General features: G+C 35.5%; 4 protein-coding genes across 4 annotated transcripts; 2 read left to right on the forward strand and 2 right to left on the reverse strand.

The window, feature by feature from the left end:
* The first annotated feature begins 320 nt into the window (after positions 1–320).
* LOC101894217 (larval cuticle protein A3A-like) lies at positions 321–951 on the forward strand. The gene is made up of 2 exons (XM_005184929.3): positions 321–523; positions 587–951. Exons 1-2 carry the CDS (start codon positions 325–327, stop codon positions 949–951), a joined length of 564 nt encoding a protein of 187 aa, XP_005184986.1. The 5' UTR covers positions 321–324.
* A 2,601-nt stretch (positions 952–3,552) lies between these two features.
* Positions 3,553–4,061, reverse strand: LOC101894044 (cuticle protein 19-like). Its single transcript, XM_059129285.1, has 2 exons — positions 3,824–4,061; positions 3,553–3,758 (listed from the first exon to the last, which is right to left on the reverse strand). The coding sequence occupies exons 1-2, from the start codon at positions 4,023–4,025 to the stop codon at positions 3,553–3,555; spliced, it is 408 nt and encodes a 135-aa protein (XP_058985268.1). The 5' UTR covers positions 4,026–4,061.
* Positions 4,062–15,345: 11,284 nt separating this feature from the next.
* On the reverse strand, positions 15,346–15,990 carry LOC105262441 (histidine-rich protein PFHRP-II-like). The gene is made up of 2 exons (XM_011297483.3): positions 15,792–15,990; positions 15,346–15,719 (listed from the first exon to the last, which is right to left on the reverse strand). The coding sequence occupies exons 1-2, from the start codon at positions 15,985–15,987 to the stop codon at positions 15,346–15,348; spliced, it is 570 nt and encodes a 189-aa protein (XP_011295785.2). The 5' UTR covers positions 15,988–15,990.
* A 2,890-nt stretch (positions 15,991–18,880) lies between these two features.
* LOC101893707 (histidine-rich glycoprotein-like) lies at positions 18,881–19,578 on the forward strand. Its single transcript, XM_005184926.4, has 2 exons — positions 18,881–19,123; positions 19,196–19,578. The coding sequence occupies exons 1-2, from the start codon at positions 18,928–18,930 to the stop codon at positions 19,576–19,578; spliced, it is 579 nt and encodes a 192-aa protein (XP_005184983.1). The 5' UTR covers positions 18,881–18,927.
* The last annotated feature ends 1,220 nt before the right edge of the window (positions 19,579–20,798 follow it).

Genomic DNA, 20,798 nt, shown 5'->3' on the forward strand with positions numbered 1-20,798 from the left:
TATGTATGAAATTGTCATACTTATATTTGTATGCATGTATGTTCAGCTTAAATTAGATTACAAAATTCGTACATTAAGTTGACAGACACAAAATAACTGTATTTTTAGCCGAAATTGCTAGCATTGCGGCTCATAAACCTAAATAGTTGGGGATCATAAAATTTCGACTTGAAGCCAATGCAGTCGACAATCTCAATTTAGAGTGAAGTATGTTTTGTTTCTTGTAAATATATTTAAATCGAGCAAATTCAAAAAATCAGTATCACTCACCTCAAACTATTTGCAGTATCAACAACCCGCAGATTTTCACAAAAAAAAGATAACATGAAATTCCTAACATTGGCTGTTTTTGTTGCCCTTTTTGCTCTAAGTGTGGCTCATGATTTTCACCACGACACTAAGGAAGAAGTTCACCACGATTATTATGCTCACCCCAAATACGAATTCAAATATGGTGTCAAGGATTTGAAAACCGAGGATATTAAGGAGCAATGGGAACATCGTGATGGTGATAAGGTTCATGGTAAAAATACTAACCCCTAATGAAAAATAAATCATACTTTAAATAACTCTTTGTAATTTTTAGGTGGCTACCTTCTGAAGGAAGCTGATGGCACCACTCGCATTGTTAACTATCATGCCGATGATCACAGCGGTTTCCATGCTGATGTCAAAACAATTGGTGAAGCTAAACAACCTGAAACTCAGAAAGCCGAAAGTCATGGACATCATGAACATGCCCACGAAATTGTCCATGTCCATCATGCAGAGGAGGTGCATGGTGCCGAAGAAGCAAAGCATGGCGCTGAACATGCTCAGTATATTGTAGAAACGCAACATGCTGAAGAAGCTCCTAAAGGACATGGTAATTTGCATTATTTCGATCATAGCAAAAAAGCTGAAAGTCACTATAGCCATGCAACTAGCTATGCCCACGTTGAGAAACATTAAATTAAAAGGGTTGTACCTTAAAAGTTAGATTTTGAATTAAAACATTTGTAATTATTAAAAATTAAATATTTGTACTTATTAAAAATTATTTTAGAAAAATAAAAATGCCATAAAAGAATTTATTAAATATATGTCATATTAAATATATGTCAATCCAAACCATAGTGGAATATTCGAGACATTAGATTGGAATTTGATTTTAAATTATTGTACTAAAAAGGTACTAAGTCCAAATGTATATTCGGCAATCTCTCATTTTGGAGAGAGTAGTTTCTGTCAAGTATCTTTTGCAGGAAAGTAATTTCTCGTGTGTCCCCATTTAAATACCGAAACATAAATAACAATGCTTTAAAAACGCAACGAGGAAGTATGAATATTTCAAAAAAATAGGTTTGTATCAATGCGAAAGGCAAATTCACTAAAAAAACAGGTAAAACAGCTGCAAGTTCGGCCGGGCCGAACGTTGTTCCGGTAAATAATGTCGCTAAAATCATCAAAATACCGAATATCTGTTTGTAACAGGTAAAAAAAAAAGGAGATAGACCCATAGTTCCTTTTGATGATCTCCATAGAATCACTTTCTGAGTTGATTTATGCATGTCAGTCCGTCTGTCCGTTCATCCGTCCGTCCGTCCGTCTGTCCATGTATTCTTGTGAACGAAATGCAGGTCGCATTTATTATCCGATTGAGATGAAATTTTCCAAACAACATTTGTTTGGCCCAAGGACGAACCCTATTGAATTTGGTGATAATCGGTAAAAAATTAGATAAAGCTCCCATATATATCTTCGTCCGATTTGCCTTTTATTGTGCACCAAACGTGTAATATTAGCCCGAATAGTATGGAATTTTTCACATACAACCGAATTAGGCCTGAAAATAAGTATGCCAAATGTGATCGAAATCGGTTCAGATATAGCTATAGCTCCCATATATATATTGTTCATCCGATTTCTTATTTTTGTCCTCCGCAGCTGTAATATGCACTCTGTAACAACAATATTTGGGGAAATATATTAAATACAGTTCAGAAATACCTTTGCTAAATTTTATCGAGATCGGTTCAGATTTGGATATAGCTCCCATATATAACTTCATCCGATTTACCTTTTATTGTGCACCAATCGTCTAATATTTGCCCAAATGGGATGAAATACAACCGAATTGAGTCTAGAAGTTAGTATGCCAAATTTGGTGAAGATCGGTTCAGATATAGCTATAGCTCCCATATATACTGTTCATCCGATTTGTTGTATTTGTTACCCACAGCCGTAATATGCACTCCGTAACAACGATATTCAGGGAAATATATCAAATATAGCTCAGAAATATCTTTCCCAAATTTTATGGAGATCGGTTCCGATTTGGATATAGCTCCCATATATATCTTTATCTGATTTAAATTAATTTCGCACCAAATGGGCAAACCGAATTTTACAAGTCCGAATTTAAAAGATACAAATGCTTCGGCAGATTATAATTATATTAATAGGGTGTATGATTGAATTCTCCCATAAAAACTTTTAATCGTTATGTGGAGCTCAACTAAATTAGCAAAGTGGTGTAGGGTATCATAAAATCGGCCCCGCCTGACTTTAGGACTTTCTTCACTGGTTTAATATATTTCATCCGATTCGTAATATACACTCCACTAAAATGATCTTTGGTACCAGATATCAGATACAGCTCAGAAATGAGTGATTAACATTTAGTCAAGATAGATTCATATTTGGATATAGCTCCCACATATGTTTTTATACGATTTCAGTTTTTTTTTTTTCTGCAACAAATGGCTCATTTCAAGCCAAATGAACTGAATTTTGGCACTTCAACAGAATTCAGTCTAGAAGCAAGTACATCAAATTTGGTGAAAATCGGTTCAGATATAGCTATAGCTCTCATATATGTGTTTTATCTGGTTTGGGGTTTTTAGTCCCTCATATTCGTAATATGTATTCGACAGCAATGAGATTAGATCTGCCAAATTTTATCGCGATTGGCTCAGATTTTCATGAACATTCGATAAACATCTTCATCCAATTTAACGGCCATTGTAATATCACTTCAAATTGAATAGATTTTTCATTTTCAACCGAATTTTTCTTTTTGGTGAAACTGGGTCCGGTCTTGCTCTTATAAATATTTGTTTTAAATAATTCTTATCGAAGTCATATCATACACTATACAGGAATGTTATTTGGTACTGGAGATAGAAAAGCCTCCGTCAGATTTGTTGAAAATCAATTCAGAGTTGGATATAGTTCCCAAATTGTGATTACTCTAATACCATGATAGGAATAAGGTTAACAATTGGTATGATCTACTTCACATAATTTTCCTAGTATAAACTTATTTTGTTAAGGGAGCTCTACTAAATACTCATGTGGTGTAGGGTATTATATAGTCGGTCCCGCCCGACTTTTAACCTTTACTGGTTAGGTTTAGAATATGACCGAAAATTCCCTTTTCACTATTCCTTACACAAAAAAAAATTGTTTGTCATATATATTTTAATGCATATATTTATATAGGAACATATTTAATAATACAATAATACAATTTTAAATAACATCAGACTTTAATCACATATCCTCAATATCTTATTCTAAATGCTTTTCAATTTTAAAGTAACTCTCAGCATGGCCATAATGAGCACCAGCATGTTTGCCATGACTTTCATGATTGTGGATTTCAGGATGTTTGGCTTCACCAATTGTTTTGACATCAGCATGGAAGCCGCTGTGATCATCGGCGTGATAGTTCACCACACGTGTAGTGCCATCAGCTTCCTTTAAGAGGTAGCCACCTGTGGGAATAAATACAATTATCAATATTTGTCAAAATTACCATTCGTTTTTATTCAATACTTACCATAAACTTTATCACCATCTCTATGCTCCCATTGCTCCTTAATATCCTCGGTTTTTAAGTCCTTTACACCATATTTGAATTGATATTTGGGATGGGCATAATAATCATGTTTCTCTTCTTTGTGCACCTTGTGCTCAGCATAATCATGAGCCATGCTCAAAGCACAAAGGACAATCAAAACTGTGAGTGTAAGGAATTTCATGTTACCTATCAAAAAACTAGAGGAGGTGTTGTTAAAACAAATAACTTAAGCGGACTGATAGCATTTTTATATTTACCACATGACTATTTATACAATACAAAATTAAATTTGCACAAAAAATGTGTATAGTTAACTTTACCTTCAATTGTTAATATAGAAACATTTTACAATCGGATATAAGTGTTTCTTTTAATTGGCAAATATTTTCACGCTACTTGGTGTTAATAACTTTAATTCGCGTTTGTACTGTTGTCACCTGAAATTGTGCATTATAAAATTTAAACGCTTAATAGCAAATAACAAATTTAAACCAACTGTTGTTTTTGGCAAAACTTTGCATAATGTCCAAAGTTTGATATTGAATCTCAAAAGTCGAAATATATTTCAAAAATGATAATGGAGTACCATTTTGAGCATGGGTTTTAGCCTAATATTTTGTATGTGGGCTTAAACCACGTCTATGGTCCACAGCATCATCATAATTAAGCATCAGGTATAATTCTCATTCACGTGGCTATGCTAGAGATATTTTTTGGTCTAATTGTTTCAAATTTTGTATGCGAATTTCCAAATAGGTACTATAGTCTATGACAAAAAAAATTGTTTACCAGAATAGTAGATATAAGCGACATTATCCAAAGGAACTGTTTCAAATTTCGTTTTAAAAGTTCGTAAGGAGTACTATAATTGGTTACAGAAAATTGTCTATGCGGGTCCTCCACATCGTATAGCCCGCATATACCAGTACCTCCCTTTACTCGGTATTTTGATGATATAAGCGGCATTATCAACCGAAATTGTTTCAAATTTCGTATTTGAAGTTCGGTATCGGTGCTACAGCAAATACAGGGTGAGATAAAGAAACTGTAACAAACTTCAGGCTGTTGTCATTTCTTAGCCACTCGTCCGACAGCTGTGAAAATTATTCCAGTGGCAGCCCATTATATTGTTTACAAGCGTACAAAAGCATTTTGGTGAGAATTTTCCAGAAAATATAGTTATTCGTGATGGAATTCAAGCGTGATAGTGTGATTTCTTTATATTTGGCTAGAAAACCACAAGTGGCTATCGTTAGAGCACTCCAGCATTTAAATGTGAATAAATCTTTTGTGTCTCGCACAATCGCTCGTTACCGTAATATTGGTAGCGTAGCCCAACGTCAAGGAAGTGGACGAAAGAAAACAGAAAAGAAAACATCAGCAGAAATGGTTCGAAAAATAAAGAAGCGACTTGATCGAAACACTCGTCGGAGTGGCCAAAAAATGGCTTGTGAGCCGAACATATTGCAATATTCCATTCGGCAAATATTGAAAAATGAGCTCGGTGCAAAGCCATTGAAATTCCAAAAAGTGGAAGAACTTACACCGTAACAGAAAGAATGTAGACTCAATAGAGCTAAAGAGTTGCTTCGCTTGGCCGAAAGAGAACATTTGTTGTCCAGCAGTTTGGATTTGTCCTTTATACAATTTCATCTGAATCGGGCAAAAAATGCGACCTGTACTTTGTTTACAAAAATACATGGACAGACGGACAGACTCAGAATGTGATTCTATGCAGATCATCAAAAGGAACTATGGGTCTATCTCTTTTCCTTTTGCCTGCTACAAACAAATGCACAAAGACATAATGCCCTGACCACCTTGTGGTGTTCAACAAAATGATCATGTTTACTTGCCAAAGAGATCAGCTGAAAATGTGAACCTTCGGTTGGCCACCAGAACTCAACTGCCGGCCATGCTAATGGTGTAGGCCGCCATAACAGCCGATGGTCGTTCCCCGCTTGTATTAATCGACCGCGGCATCAGAATAAATACCGGATATTATAGCGAAAATATTCTGGAGGGTGTATTAAAGCCTTGGGCATACAAACATTTTGACCGCAGACCTTGGATATTCCAACAGGACTCAGCACCATCGCACCCAAGAATGGTTACAAAATGAGGTTCCTCGCTACAATTCCCGCTCACAATGGCCACCAAAATCTCCGGATACCAAACCGTTGGACTATTGTGTCTGGAGTATTTTGGAAAGCAAGGATGGCACTAAAAAATACCAAAGTGTCGCTCACCCCAAGCAAGCGCTGGGGGCCAAAATACCGCAGAGCAACATACAGGCAGAGTGTGACGGTTTCATTGAAGGCCATAATTCGTGACAAAGGTGACAAATTCGATCAAATCTAAACTTATTTTAAAATTTAATGATATTTCCGACATTGTTTGCTTTCATTCAATATAATTCAAAAAAAAAAAAAAAAAAAACAAGTAAGCAAAGGCTATAGTCGTGCGGGGCCAACTATGCGATACCCTACAACGCCAAAATATGATGTAAGCCACCTTATGTCCAAATCCATTTTGGGAGATTTCGTTTTTGAAATTATGCTGTTAGTTGTTATCGTGCATTTACAGCTGAATATAATCCAATGGTCATCCAAAATGTTAGACTTTTTTCCTGTCCTTAACTCTCTTCTCAGGCGTATCGATTGGCTTCAATTGTGTGATCAGGAATATTTTTCTGTTTTTGGTTCATTTGAACCCCTAAATATTTTGCGATCATCTCCTAAAGCAAGAGGCGCCTCTGTATTTCCAAATCTAGACTAATCTATATGATTTTCTTGCCTAGGATATTTGGCTATATTCGTCCACGAAATCAGCATAAACCAGTAAGGAAAGCTCAAAAGTCGGGCGGGGCCGACTATATGATACCCTACACCACTATGCATATTTAGTAGAGCTCTCGTAAAAAGGTTTATACAGGGCATTTCAGAGCTCTATGAGATATTTGGTACAAAATCAAAATCTATCTAATTCTATCGTGCATTTCACGAACTATAGCTATCTCTGAACCGGGTTTCTCCAAATTTTACGTATTATCTTCTAGACTGGTGATTTGGGCTGATATTGACCATTTAGTGCACATTTAACCCGAAATCGGATGAAGATATATATGAGAGCTATATCCAAATCTGAACCGATTTCGATAAAATTTAAAACAGCTATTCCTGTGCTCCATCTAATACCTGGTACCAAATATCACGGTTGTGGAGTGCATAGTAGGAATGTTAGGGACTTAAAGATCAAATCGGATGAAAGATATATATGGGAGCTATAGCTATATCTGAACCGATTTTCTCCAAATTTGATATACTTGCTTCTAGGCCGAACTCGGTTGGGTGTGCCAAAATTCAGGTAATTTGGACTGATAGTGGACATTTGGTGCACATTTAACCCGAAATCGGATGAATATATATATGGGAGCTATAGCTGTTTCTGAACCGATTTTCTCCAAATTTGTTGTATTTGCTTTAAGGCTAATCTCGGTCACATGTGCCAAAATTCGGGCCATTTGGGCTAATATTGGCCATTTGGTGCACATTTAACCCGAAATCGGACGAAGATATATATGGGAGCTATATCCAAATCTGAACCGATTTCGATAAAATTACAAACAGCTATTTCTGGGCTGTATCTTATATCTGGTACCAATTATCATTCTTGTGGAGTGCATATTACGAATGTGAGAGGCTTAAACACCAAATCGGATGAAAGATATATATGGGAGCTATAGCTATATCTGAACCGATTTTCTCCAAATTTGATATACTTGCTTCTAGGCCGAACTCGGTTGGGTGTGCCAAAATTCAGGTAATTTGGACTGATAGTGGACATTTGGTGCACATTTAACCCGAAATCGGATGAATATATATATGGGAGCTATAGCTGTTTCTGAACCGATTTTCTTCCAAATTTGTTGTATTTGCTTTAAGGCTAATCTCGGTCACATGTGCCAAAATTCGGGCCATTTGGGCTGATATTGGCCATTTGGTGCACATTTAACCCTAAATCGGATGAAGATATATATGGGAGCTATATCTAAATTTGATCCGATTCTCACCAATTTCAATAGGGTTCGTCCTTGGGCCAAAAAAATATTGTTTGGAAAATTTCATCTCAATCGGATAATAAATGCGACCTGCATTTTGTTCACAAGAATACATGGACAGACGGACGGACGGACGGACAGACGGACTGACATGCATAAATCGACTCAGAAAGTGATTCTATGAAGGTTCTCAAAAGTAACTATGGGTCTATCTCGTTTCCTTCTCCATGTTACAAACAAATGCACAAAGACATAATACCCTTACCACTATGTGGTGTAGGGTATAAAAAGCCAGAAGTTCGCCTTTTGTGTATTGCGAATATCGCCTGTAAGTAATGTTGGTATTTTTCACACAAAAGTAGTGGTCCATTCTATCCTCTTTTCTAACTGTTTCTATTTGTGACCTTTATAACGGCTACAAAATCAAGAATATTTTTAATTGTTGGTCCATTTCAACCACTAAATATATTGCGGACATCTTTGAAAACGATAGACCTGGCCCTTCTGAGCTTAATCCTACCCTTGTGAAAATTTTCGTGAGGATCGGACGATAATTGCAATCTGTATATAATAACCCCAACCTGTGTTGTAAAGTGCAAAAATATTACATATACACTTCAGCATTTAAGTCAAATTGAAAAAATCGCATGCGAAAAAAATATGAAAAAAATAAAAAAATGTCAGAAAATACAAAAAAAAAATCTATACTAACATCATTATTGGCATATATTTTTATGCGAATTTTTTTATATTTTATACTTTTATGCTAAGAGGGCATTCTGAATTGACAAAATTTGTCAAAATTGCTCCAGCCATTCTGGAGATATAAGCATTCTAGCTAACATCCCCTTCCTTTGTATATATATATATATATATATATATATATATATATATATATATATATATATATATATATATATATAAGCATTCTAGCTAACATCCCCTTCCTTTGTATATATATATATATATATATATATATATATATATATATATATATATATATATATATATATATATATATATATATATATATATATATATATATATATATATATATATATATATATATTGTATATATTTCGCTATATATATCCTCTAGCTCCATGCTAACATTCGCTTCGATTGGTCTATAATTGTGATCTGTAGAGCAACTGCAAAATCAGGAAATTTTTCAGTTTTTGGTCCATTTGAACCCCTAAATATTATGCGATCATCTTCAAAAGAAATAGGGTTCTTTTCTGACCGTAGCCCCACCTACATTTTAAATTTTGTGAAGATCAGGCCATAATTGCGACCTGAATAGTGACTACAAATTAACATGGACAGACGGACGGTCATACATAGCTAGATCGACTCAGCTCGGCGAGATAGGAATATCCATATATACTTTCTTATGTGGGAAATCAATATTTCGTTGTGTAACATAGTTTTTGGCCCAAACAACCTTATAATACCCCCAACACAAAGTGTTGTAGGGTATAAAAATTAAAAATTATGGCGTTTGACTTTGTTGCAGTTTTTTTATCTCATCCAGCATATGTAGTTTGTTATGTCTAAAATTATTATTACGATGAATAACGAACTTAATATATCCTCCTTATAGTGTATAAATAAGACTTTCTACTTACATATAATCTTGACAGCCATAGTTCTTTTAAATACTCTTACTTTCAATCCAATAAAATCTCAACTATTTTTCCGTTACCTCTTATCTTTTAAGCATTTAAATATTTTTAGTGTACCTTAAAAAAAATCAAAGTTCTTGCATCTGTGACATTGAACCAGTTTTCGTTTTTTTAGCACAACTGTTTCCCACTTTTTTATGGCTCCAAGCAAGTTAACATTTTTTTTGCACAATTTAACAGCGGCATTGTGACCTCTAACCAACTCTAACTCTTTCACTCTAAACATGACTATTTTCCGTTTAATTCAGTTAATAAAAAAGTATTTAAACTTAGTTAATAGCTTTTTTTCTAGTTCGTAGGCAAAAGCTTATGGCCACAAACCATAAATGAACGACCATTCCCGTTTTCAGCATTGTTTATGCTAATAAAAGTCGAAACTTTTATGTTGGACTAAACAAGTGTGCACTACATTAGTGCATTTAATTTTAGTTTTTTTAATACGGATATTTGTATTGCAAAAAAAAAGTGAGGCACTTCCTTGCCTGGTTTGGGACAAGTCTAGTGCATGCAGCAGTATTTGTTGCTTTTAGGAACAATAAAAAGTATGCAGAATTTATTATAAATTCGTTTATTTATTTTGTAATTTGCAATCCCGTAAAATATATTTTCCTGATCTATTATTTATACCCTACACCACAAGGTGGTCAGGGTATCATGTCTTTGTGCAATTATTTGTAACAGGCAAATAGAAACGAGATAGACTCATAGTTCCTTTTGATGATCTGCATAGAATCACTTTCTGAGTTGATTTATGTCCGTCCGTCCGTCTGTCCATGTATTCTTGTGAACAAAATGCAGGTCGCATTTAATATCCGATTGAGATGAAATTTTGCAAACAACATTTTGTTTGGACCAAGGACGAACCCTATTGAAATTGGAGATAATCGGTCAAAATTTAGATATAGCTCCCATATATATCTTCGTCCGATTTGCCTTTTATTGTGCACCAAACGTGTAATATCAGCCCGAATAGTATGGAATTTTGCACATACAACCAAATTAGGCCAAATTTGTATGCCAAATTTGATCGAAATCGGTTCAGATATAGCTATAGCTCCCATATATATTGTTCATCCGACTTGTTATTTTTGTCCTCCGCAACCGTAATATGCACTCTGTAACAACAATATTTGGGGAAATATATCAAATGCAGCTCAGAAATACCTTTGCTAAATTTTATCGAGATCGGTTCAGATTTGGATATAGCTCCCATATATAACTTCGTCGGATTTACCATTTATTGTGCACCAAACGTCTAATATTTGTCCAAATGGGATGGAATTTGGCACATACGACCGAATTTAGTCTAGAAGCTAGTATGCCAAATTTGGTGAAGATCTGTTCAGATATAGCTGTAGCTCCCATACATATTGTTCATCCGATTCGTTATTTTTGTCCTCCGCAGCCTTAATATGCACTCTGTATCAACGATATTCAAGGAAATATATCAAATACAGCTCAGAAATATCTTTGCCAAATTTTATCGAGATCGATTCAGATTTGGATACAGTTCCCATATATATTTTTATCCGATTTCAAATTAATTTCGCACCAAATGGGCAATACAAGTCCGAATTTAAAAGATACAAATGCTTTGGCATATTTAGTCCTTTGAATTTTAAATTATAATTATAATCATAGCGTGTATGATTGAATTCTCTCATAAAAACTTTTAATTATTAAGTGGAGCTCAACTAAATTAGCAAAGTGGTGTAGGGTATCATAAAATCGGCCCCGCCCGACTTTAGGACTTTCTTTACTGGTTTTATTAAGGAAAAAGACAATGTTGACCATGGTGTTGGAAAGAGCCTCATCAACTCCCTTAGTTTTTTGGTACCAAAAACACTTTTTATACCCAAGGAACGGATGAAGCTCAATAGAAGAGTGAAAAGGTTTCGATTGGAACTCGATAGAAGATTAAACAAAAGAAGATGAAAAGTATCCGTCGGATTTGCCAACCCCGATGTTTACCCTCAGTCAATGTTCGATTATTTAAATATATTTTAACTACTGTTATGATTATTCAAATTGTTGACTCTCTATGGAGTGGGTTCCAAAGTAATGGGCCAATATTGTCCATTTCGTATCGGAACTAAATAAATATGATATAAATATTGCGACGTGCCAGATTACATCTTTCAAATTATAAGAGATATGTGATAATTCTTAGAAAAATCGGTGACTAGTTTAGCGGTTTATGACAGATAATAGTATTGAAAATGTTGACCCTTTGTGGGTAAGGTACCAGAAGGAGTTCGCAGGTACAAAATGTTTGTATTTGTAAAATTTGAAGAGAGAGTTGGACGTTTTTTTAAATCTTGAACCCTATGTGAGGGAAGTACCTGAATAATTGGACCGACTTCTACCATCTTTATAACCGATCTTGTTTTGATTGGAAATATTTAAATGTAATAAGTCTGAATGAAATCGGATATTAATTTCGCGTTTTATGAGAAATTTTGACTCATTGATTCTGAAATTGTGATTCTTTGCGAGAGAAGAATCAGAAGGAGTGGACCGATATATCCCATCTTTACACCAAACCTTGGGTTAATAAAAATATTGTGATTTGTGTAAAATGAAGAGAACCGGATGCTTATTTCGGATTTTATAATAGTTTTGGTTATTTAAAATGTTGACCCTTTGTGGGGGAGGTACCAGAAGGAATAGTCCGATCTCCACCATCTTTATAAGAGATCTTGTGTTAATAGAAATATAGAGATTTATCAAGTATGAATCGAATTGGATATTAATTTGGCGTTTGATGAGCTTCATGGAAATTCAAAATTTTGACCCTTTGTGGGGGAGGTACCAGAAGGAATAGTCCAATCTCCACCATCTTTATAACAGATCTTGTGTTATTATTAGAAATATTGCGATTTAACAAGTCTGAATGGAATTGGGTGTTAATTTCGCGTATTATGAGCTTAACGGATATTCAGAATTTAGACCCTTTGTAAGAGAGGAACCAGAAGAAGTGGACTGCTATATCTCATCTTTACACCAAACCTTGGGTTAATAAAAACATTATGATGTGTGTAACTTGAAGACAATCGGACTTTTACATCACATTTTATAAGAGTTATGATTATTTCCACCTTTTGACCTTGGGAGGTACCAGAAGAAGTGGACCAATATTGTCCATTTTCGCACCTGACCTATCACTGACGCAAAAATTAGAATTTGCAAAGTTAGAGCAAAATCGGATTATCTTTTCTCTTTCTGTGCAGAAAATATATTTTTTGAAAATTTCGATCTTTTGTGGAGAAGGTACCAGAAAGAATAGACCGATCCCTTCGAGAATTATCGTGCGCTCCAGCCAGCAGACAGACAGATATACAAACGGACGGACGGGCATCGCTAGAACGACTCCAAATATCCTGAAACCGATTTGGTCCAAAGAAACCCTGTTATTTCAGTGAAGCAAGTTTTGGCCCTATCAATTGATACAGGGTGAGATAAAAAAAACCGCAACAAAGTCAAACGCCATAATTTTCACTTGTTATACCCTCCACCATACTATGGAGGGTATATTAATTTTGTCATTCCGTTTGTAACTCCTCGAAATTTTCATGTCAGACCCAACAAAGTATATATATTCTTGATCAGCGTAAAATTCTAAGACGATTTAGCCATGTCCGTCTGTCTGTCTGTGTGTCTGTCTGTCTGTCCGTCTGTCTGTCTGTCTGTCTGTCTGTCTGTCTGTTGTAATCACGCTATCTTTCGAACAAATTGAGATAGAAGGCTAAAATTTTGCACACATGTATATTTTGCGAGTAGGCAGGTTAAGTTCGTAAATGGGCCATGTAGGTCCAAGTTATCATATAGCCCCCATATAACGGTACCTCCCGATATTCGGTATTTTGATGATTTTAGCGACATTATTCACCGGAATTATTTCAAATTTGGTATTTGAAGTTCGTAATGGATACTACAGCCTAAGACAGAAAATTATCTGTGCAGGTCCACGTCTTCATATGGCCCCCATATAACGGTACCTCCCGATATTCGGTATTTTGATGATTTTAGCGACATTGTTTACCGGAATCGTTTCAAATTTGGTATTTGAAGTTCGTAATGGATACTTCATCCAAAGTCAAAAAATGAGCCATGTAGATCCACGTCTTCATATAGCCCCCATATAACGGTACCCCCCGATATTCGGTATTTTAATGATTTTTGCGACATTATTTACAGGGATTCTTTCAAATTTCGCATGTGAAGTTCGTAATGGATACTTCAGCCCATACCAGAAAATTGTCTGTGCAGGTCCACGTCTTCGTATAGCCCCCATATAACGGTACCCCCCATATTCGGTATTTTGACGATTTTAGCTACATTATAAACAGATTTTTCTTCAAGTTTCGCATTTAAATATTGTAATAATTTATGACAAAAGTTGCCTATGCAGGCCCACGTCGTCGTATAAGCATTCGGTATTTTTAAGATTTTAACAGAATTTTTAACGGTTTTTTTTTGGAAATTGCCAAATTTGTTCCAAATGGTGGAGGGTATTAAAAGTTCGGCCCGGCCGAACTTACAGCCTTTTTACTTGTGTTTTAAATTTTATTGAATGAAAGTAAAAAATGTCGGAAATAGCATAAAATTTAAAAAAAAAGTTTAGATTTGTTCAAATTGGTCACCTTTGGCATGAAATATAGCCTTCAAACGGCCAATGAAACCGTCACACGCTGCCCGAATGTTGCTGTGCGGTATTTTGGCCCATTCCCGGCGAAGCGCTTGCTTGAGGTGGTCGACACTTTGGTATTTTCTAGTGCCAACCTTGCTTTCCAAAATACTCCAGACACAATAGTCCAACCGATTGGTATGCGGAGATTTTGGTGGTCATGTGCGCTGGAAATGAAGCGAAGAACGCGAGTTCTGTTGGCCAACTGAAGGTGCACATTTTTAGCTTACCTCCTTGGCAAGTAAAGACGATGATTTTTGTTTGTTTACAAACTGCTGGACATCAAATGTTTTCTCATCGGAGAAAAACAAATTCGGCAGTTCACCACTTTAGGCCAAGCGAAGCAACTCTCTTTTGAGTCTATTTTCTTTCTGTTGCGGTGTAAGTTCTTGCACTTTTTATACCCTCCACCATAGCATGGATTTTATATTAAGTTTGTCATTCCGTTCGTAATACCTCGAAATATACATTTTAGACCCCACAAAGTATATATATTCTTGATCAGCATAATGTCCGTCCATCTGTCCGTCTGTGGAAATCACTCCGAACGAATTGAATTAGATTGATAAAATTTTACTCAAATGTATATTATGTCTGCAGGACTTTTGGTATTTAAAATGGGTATAGTCTATGCAGAAAATTGTCTGTGCATGGCCACGTTTTATAACCCCCATGGTACCTCCCTATATTCGGTATTTTGATGATTTAAGCTACATTATAAACAGATTTTTTTCAAGTTTCGCATTTGAATATTGTAATAGCTTGTGACTAAAGTTGCCTACGCAGGTCCACGTCGTTGTATAGAACCTATATTAGGGTCTATGGCTACATTCGGTTTTAGATTTAGATTTAAACATAATTTTTAACAGATTATTTTTTGGAAAATTGCCAAATTTGTACCAAATGGTGGAGGCTATTCAAATTTCGGCCCGGCCGAACATACAGCTTTTTTACTTGTTTGTACTAAGAACAATTTTTTGCATTATTTTGATTATTTATTGAGAACGCAATCACAGCATTGATAGTAACAATGATCGCTCGAACCGATATCTTATTATGCAGTACTTCTTTAATGATGTTTCACTTTAACAAAGCTGGTGGCATGACCGTGATGATCGCCGCTGTAATAATCATGTCCGTGTTGACCGTCATGTTTATGGCTGCTGTGGTGATCATCATGTTCCACGTGGCTGGTATATTTTACAACTTTTTCCTTATCATCATGATGAGAGGAGGCGGAATAGTGGTGTTTGGCACTGTCACTATGTTGGCTGTTGTGTTCGACATGATGGTCATGGTGTTCATCATCATGGTGACTATGATGAGTTTCAGGATGTTTGGCATGGCCAATTGTTTTGACATCAGCATGGAACCCGCTGTGATCATCGGCATGATAGTTAACAACGCGTGTTGTGCCATCAGCCTCCTTCAAGAGGTAGCCGCCTATGAAAATTAAAAATTTTAAAAATTATTAAAATTAATTCATATCCTTATTTCATAAAGAAGTAACTTTACCATGAACTTTATCGCCATCACGGTGTTCCCATTGCTCCTTAATATCCTCGGTTTTCAAATCTTTGACACCATATTTGAATTCATATTTGGGATGAGAATAATGCTTATGATCATCATCATGACCATAACCATGGTGATCATGAGCCATGCCCACAACACACAGACCAACAAAAACGGCAATGGTAAGGAAACGCATGTTGTTGATTTTTTTTTTTTTTTTTGTTTGGAGCTGATTAATCTGTCGAATAAAGCCACACAACTGATACTAATTTTTCGTTGCAGAGCATTGTATTTATACTGAAATTTATTTAGTTTATATTTTGCATAAATGCATATATGGTCTATGCTTATAGTTTTATAACCTATAAGCAGCTGTACTGTAGTTAAAAATTAATGGTTTGTACAAAAAAAAAATAAATCTGATAAAACTACTGTTATATTTTACTTCGATCATTGTGATCCATATATTTTTTTACCAAATAAGTTCAAGTTCAGATTTTATTTTCTCCATTCCCGATAATATAATAACTCAATATAATTTTTGCTAGAAAATCGTTTCCTTTACCCGAAAACTCAGTAAAAGGAAACCCAGGTATTAGGAAAATTTAAGAGACCATAGAAGAAAAGTCGGCAAATATCTCATTCTTTCAACTAGGCCAAATTGACCTATTAACAAGTAAAATAATATCAGTCGATTTTGCCGACAGAGGTATACCCCAGCCTTGAGTTATGATTATTCTAACTAATTGACCCTTTATCGAGGAGGTTCCGAAGTAGTTGGCCAATATTTTCGTATCTGTTCTAAGTCTAAAAGAAATATTACAACGTGCCATATTTGGACTATATCGTCTAATCCCTGTACTTTATATGAGATATGTGTAAATTTTTGGAAAATGTGGAAATATACGTGAGGTACTAGATATAGCGGACTGAAATATTCCACTTCATCTAATGATGACAAAAAATATTGGTATGTGCAAAATTTAAAGGAAATCGAACATTCATATCCAATTTTATACGAAATTATAAATTCCGTATAATATTCATATCAGATTTCTGCTTAAAAGAACTATTTAGGTAAGGCAAGGTGTATAGCATCGCCGACTTTTTTCGCAAATTATGACAGATATTGGCATTGGAAATTGTGACCCTTTGTGGGTGAGGTACCAGAAGGGGTCCGCATATATATATGATCTTCACAACAGACCTTGTGTTAGCAAAAATGTTTGTGTGTTGAAAATTTAAAGAGAGAGTTGGATGCTTATTTCGCGTTTTAGGAACATTTTGTTTCTTGAACCGTATGTGGGGGAAGTACCAGAAGAAGTAGTCCGATCTCTACCATATACATAACAGATCTTGTTTCAATGGAAATATTGAGATGTACCAAGTCTAAATGGATTCGGATGTTAATTTCGTATTTTGTGAGGATATTCAAAATGTTGACCCTTTGTGAGTGAGGTACCAGAAGGAGTGGATCGATATATTCCATCTTCACAGCAGATCTTGTGTTAGTAGAAATTATGGGAATTGCGAAATATGAAGAAAACAAGATCCTTTTTCCGATTTTATTATCGTTTTGGTTATTTAATATTTTGATCTTTGTGGGGGAGTTACCAGAAGAAATATTCCGATCTCTACTATGTTTATAACAGATCTTGTGTTTGAAAGGGAAATATTGAGATGTACCAAATCTGAATGGAATGGAATGTTAATTTCGCGTTTATGAGCTTCATGGATATTCAAAATGTTGACCCTTTGTGGAGGAGGTACCAGAAGAAGTGGGCCAATACATTGCATCTTCAAAGCAGATCTTGCGTTAGTAAAAATTATGGCATTTGTAAAATATGAAGAGAACAGGATGCTTTATTCGGATTTTATAATCGTTTTGGTTATTCAATACTTTGACACTTTTTGGGGGAGGTACTAAAAGGAATTGTCCGATGTATACCATCTTTATAACAGATCTGGTGTTTATAGAATTATTGAGATTTACTCAGTCTGAATGGAATCGGATGTTAATTTCGCGTCTTATGAGCTTCATGGATATTCAAAATTTTGACCCTTTGTGGGGTAGTTACCAGTATGAGATGGACTAATATATTCCATGTTCACACCAGACCTTGGGTTAATAAAAATATTGTGATGTGTATAAATTGAAGACAATCGGTTTCGTACATCGCATTTTATAAGAGTTATAATTATTCAAAATGTTGACCCTTTTATGGGGGAGGTACTTGTTGGAGTGAACCGATATTGTCCATTTTCAAACCTGGCCTAGCAAATGTTACGATTTGTATAGCTGGAGAAAAATCGGATTATCCTTTCTCTTTCTGTGTAGTAAAACATTTTGCTATTTATATATGTTGTGAGGTAGTTACCAGAAGGTGTGGACCGATATTACCCATATCCGACCTAAGTTTAAAAATAATATTATGATGTACCATGTTTGGACCAAATCATATACTCCCTTCTAGAGCTATCGTGCGCACCAGCCAAACAGATAAAAAGACGGACGGACGGACGGACATCGCTATATCAACTCCAAATGTCCTGAAACGAATTTGATCCAAAGAGACCTAGGGTCTAAAACCATTAAAAGGGTGACTGAAATATTTATTTGGAAGAATTTTCATCTAATTTTGAAATGTTGACTAATTTTTCGTTTCCTGATTTTCGGGGGGCAATTTTGGTCCCTCCGAGCTAAATTCAGATAAAAAGGGTCTGATATTGGGCTCCACTTTGCCTATTGTCCCTTAAATGTTCCTACCACATAGGATTCCTTTTACAATCGTTTCGGGCAAAAAACAAAGTTTGTCTAGCAAAAAGTTGTTAAGTTGTATGTAGATGGAGATATCAAAATTTGAACTATCTTAATTAGTACAAAAATATGCATCACAACGATCGAAGTATCAAATAGCTTTTTTATGAACTATTAATTTAAAACTGCAGTACACCTGTTCATAGCTCATAAACTATTAGCATGCAATATATTATGTATTTGTACAAAATATAAGCTACATATGAAAGTCACTAAATATAAATTGGTATAAATACAATACTCTCATACAAAAAATCGTATCAATTGTGTGACTTTATTCGACAGGTTAATCAATTCCAAAAAAAAGCAAAAAAAAACATGCGTTTCCTTGCCATTGCTGCTTTTGTTGCTCTGTGTGCTGTGAGCATGGCTCATGATCACCATGGTAATGATGATGATCACAAGCATGAACATTATTCTCATCCCAAATATGAATTCAAATATGGTGTCAAGGATTTGAAAACCGAGGATATTAAGGAGCAATGGGAACATCGTGATGGCGATAAAGTACATGGTAAAGTTACTTCTTTTTCAAATTAAGATATGAATTAATTTTAATAATTTTTAAAATGTTTAATTTCCATAGGCGGCTACCTCTTGAAGGAGGCTGATGGCACCACACGTGTCGTTAACTATCATGCTGATGATCACAGTGGCTTCCATGCTGATGTCAAAACAATTGGTCATGCCAAACATCCTGAAACTCATCATAGTCACCATGACGAAGAACACCATGGACATCATGATCATCATGTCGAACACAACAGCCACCATAGTGACAATGCCAAACACCACTATTCCGCCTCCTCTCATAATGACGGCAAGGAGCATGTTGTAAAATATACCAATCATGTGGAACATGATGATCACCACAGCAGCCATAAACATGACGACCATCACGGACATGATTATTACAGTGGTGATCATCACGGTCATGCCACCAGCTTTGTTAAAGTGAAGCACCATTAAAGAAGTGCATCAAAATAAGATTCAGATTCGGAAGTTTACTGTTGCTATCGATGCTGTGATACTGGCATGTTGTAAAAAATATGTATGTAGATTGTATTGTAAATATATATTGAAAATATTGCAAAACTGTGATTTGTTATGAAGGAATTTAATTACACTGCGCAGCATAAGATAAACGGGAAAATTAATTAGACTTTGAAGATAGATCTAGAAATAGAAAACACGTTCATCGACGTTTTGAAAGTTTAAATCTACAAGTAACTAAAATCAGGGAAGAAAGTTACTTTTTGTTTCATTTCTTATTTGTCCGGATTAAGATTCTTTGGATTCTTCCTATTTCAGTTATATAGGTTGCTGCAACAAAATCAAAAGCCATAATTTTTACATTTTTTTTAATTTTATGAATGAAAATTTCGGAAATAGCATTAAATTTTAGAATAAATTTAGATTTGTTCGAATTGTTCACCTTTGCCACGCATCATGGCCTTCAGACGGCCAATGAAACCGTAACACGCTGCCCGAATGTTGCTCTGCGGTATTTTGGCCCATTTCCGGCGAAGCGCTTGTTTGAGGTGATCGACACTTTGGTATTTTTTAGTGCCAACCTTGCTTTCAAAAATACTCCAGACACAATTATCCAACGGATTGGTATCCGGAGATTTTGGTGGCCATTGTGAGCTAGAAATGATGCGAGGAACATCATTTTGTAACCATTCTTGGGTGGCGAGTGCTGAGTGCGATGGTGCTGAGTCCTGTTGGAATGTCTAACGTCTGTGGCCAAAATGCCCAAGACTTTAATACACTCTCCAGAATATTTTTGCGATAATATTCGGCATTTATTCTGATGCCACGGTCGATTAATGCGAGCGGAGAGCGACCATCGGCTGTTATGGCGATCCACACCATCACCATGGCAGACGCTTGAGTTCTGGTGGCCAACCGCAGGTGCACATTTTCAACTGACCTCTTTGGCAAGTAAACACTATCATTTTGTTTGTTTACAAACTGCTGGACATCGGAGAAAACCAATTTCGGAAGTTCACCACTTTCGGCCAAGCAAAGCAACTCTTTAGTTTTTTTTAAGTCTATTTTGCGGTGTAAATTCTTGCACTTTTTGGAATTTCAAAAACATTACCCCGAACTCATTTTTCAATATTGGCTGAATGGAATATTGCGATATGTTCAGCCCACGAGCCATTTTTCGGCCACTGCGAAGCTGG

Source organism: Musca domestica, unplaced genomic scaffold, assembly GCF_030504385.1.
Source record: "Musca domestica strain aabys unplaced genomic scaffold, Musca_domestica.polishedcontigs.V.1.1 6, whole genome shotgun sequence".
In the NCBI taxonomy this organism is placed as follows: Eukaryota; Metazoa; Arthropoda; class Insecta; order Diptera; family Muscidae; genus Musca; species Musca domestica.

Bases quoted from the DNA above. Each gene is read 5' to 3' on its own strand.
- LOC101894217 (XM_005184929.3), top strand. From the start codon at position 325: ATGAAATTCCTAACATTGGCTGTTTTTGTTGCCCTTTTTGCTCTAAGT. The intron at 524-586 runs GTAAAAATACTA...TGTAATTTTTAG, and splicing joins TGATGGTGATAAGGTTCATG to GTGGCTACCTTCTGAAGGAA.
- LOC101894044 (XM_059129285.1), bottom strand. From the start codon at position 4,025: ATGAAATTCCTTACACTCACAGTTTTGATTGTCCTTTGTGCTTTGAGC. The intron at 3,759-3,823 runs GTAAGTATTGAA...TTATTCCCACAG, and splicing joins AGATGGTGATAAAGTTTATG to GTGGCTACCTCTTAAAGGAA.
- LOC105262441 (XM_011297483.3), bottom strand. From the start codon at position 15,987: ATGCGTTTCCTTACCATTGCCGTTTTTGTTGGTCTGTGTGTTGTGGGC. The intron at 15,720-15,791 runs GTAAAGTTACTT...TAATTTTCATAG, and splicing joins TGATGGCGATAAAGTTCATG to GCGGCTACCTCTTGAAGGAG.
- LOC101893707 (XM_005184926.4), top strand. From the start codon at position 18,928: ATGCGTTTCCTTGCCATTGCTGCTTTTGTTGCTCTGTGTGCTGTGAGC. The intron at 19,124-19,195 runs GTAAAGTTACTT...TAATTTCCATAG, and splicing joins TGATGGCGATAAAGTACATG to GCGGCTACCTCTTGAAGGAG.